The 1,355-nt window shown below is 28.4% G+C and overlaps 1 protein-coding gene across 1 annotated transcript; it reads left to right on the forward strand.

Annotated features, from left to right (window-relative positions):
• Positions 1-144: 144 nt before the first annotated feature.
• On the forward strand, positions 145-1,027 carry LOC106790555. The gene is made up of 2 exons (XM_014755538.1): positions 145-246; positions 321-1,027. Exon 2 carries the CDS (start codon positions 322-324, stop codon positions 877-879), a length of 558 nt encoding a protein of 185 aa, XP_014611024.1. The 5' UTR covers positions 145-246; position 321; the 3' UTR covers positions 880-1,027.
• Positions 1,028-1,355: the final 328 nt, after the last annotated feature.

The following is a 1,355-nucleotide window of genomic DNA, read 5'->3' on the forward strand; positions in this document are numbered from 1 at the left end:
GCAGTAATCTTTAAACTTTTCACAGGTATTTAGAAATTTTGTAGTAAAATATATAAGAAATAAAAATGATTGTCTCGTAAACACCAAATCGCGACAAAAAGTTTTTCTTTACCTATTAATAATTATAAACAATAAAATCGAAATTATATATATATATATAGAATATTGACAAGTTTTACAAGACAAAAATTCTTTTTAAATATATAACGAACAACACAGTGTTTATTGGTGAAAGTTAAACGAAAGGTTAAATTCAGAATCTTTAACAAGTTATCTATTTACGAGCTATAAACATTAACAAAACTTATATTTATTTTTAGGATGTTTTCGCAGGATGATAGAGAAACCGAAAATTTTGTTTCCAAAGCTGTTCAAACGTTAAAACGTTACGATCCAAACAAGTTTTCTTTTTTGTCTTGGCAAACTGATTTTTTGAATGTAGCGCAAAATCTCAATGTACCTAAAAGTAAAAAAACTGCACTTTTCTGTTCGATGTTAGAACCTAAAATCTATACTGCACTAAAGAAACATGTATTGCCTCGTCATCCGACACGTTTATCGTACGAAGATTTAGTAAAGAATTTAGAAACATGTCCTCCAATGATAAATACAAGAAATGTCCGTATAAGGTTCAAAGCACGAAAACAACGTGATGATGAAACAATAGAAATGTATGCTAAGAACTTAGAAAATATATATAAAAAGTGTCAATACAAATTTGTAGATGATAAAGTGTTAGTCGATCAATTCTTATATGGATTACGCAATCGTGAAATAGCTAGTCATCTTCAGAAAACCAGAATCAGGGTATACAAGGTGGCGGTAGGATGGGCTCTTGAATTTGAGGAAAAAGACATGGCCTCGACTAGTAGAGACTAATATTTAATGAAATCCGCAGGCTAACAAACAATAAACAAATAAAACGGAATAAGAAATTCTTATATCATTGTAATATTAAATCGTTGACACTTCACGAAGATAAATAATTAATCAAAGTATGCTGCAAAATCAGAAAAAAAAACAACTTTTTGACAAGTACATAAATGAAATTAAATGAACTCTAAGCTATTAAACAATAAACAAAAAAAAACAGGAAAAAAAAATCTTTAGTAAACGTAATTTTAAATCGTTCTAATTGCAAGAAGATAATTAATTACTAAAAGTATTCAACTTTAATGACATTTCCAGCGATGACGAAAAGTATTCAAAATAAATAAAATTGTGCAATGAAATATATACTTGCAGATTATCTCTGCTTAAAAACTTGACGTAAGTCAGGGTAAAAATAAGCAGCATGAAAGAAAATTGTGTCTTCCATTGAAAACAGCTATCCTGTACGTTATAAAGAAAGTTCA

The sequence above is a fragment of the Polistes canadensis genome, unplaced genomic scaffold (genome assembly GCF_001313835.1).
Source record: "Polistes canadensis isolate GaletaPanama2010 unplaced genomic scaffold, ASM131383v1 scaffold_246, whole genome shotgun sequence".
In the NCBI taxonomy this organism is placed as follows: domain Eukaryota; kingdom Metazoa; phylum Arthropoda; class Insecta; order Hymenoptera; family Vespidae; genus Polistes; species Polistes canadensis.

Bases quoted from the DNA above. Each gene is read 5' to 3' on its own strand.
- LOC106790555 (XM_014755538.1), top strand. From the start codon at position 322: ATGTTTTCGCAGGATGATAGAGAAACCGAAAATTTTGTTTCCAAAGCT.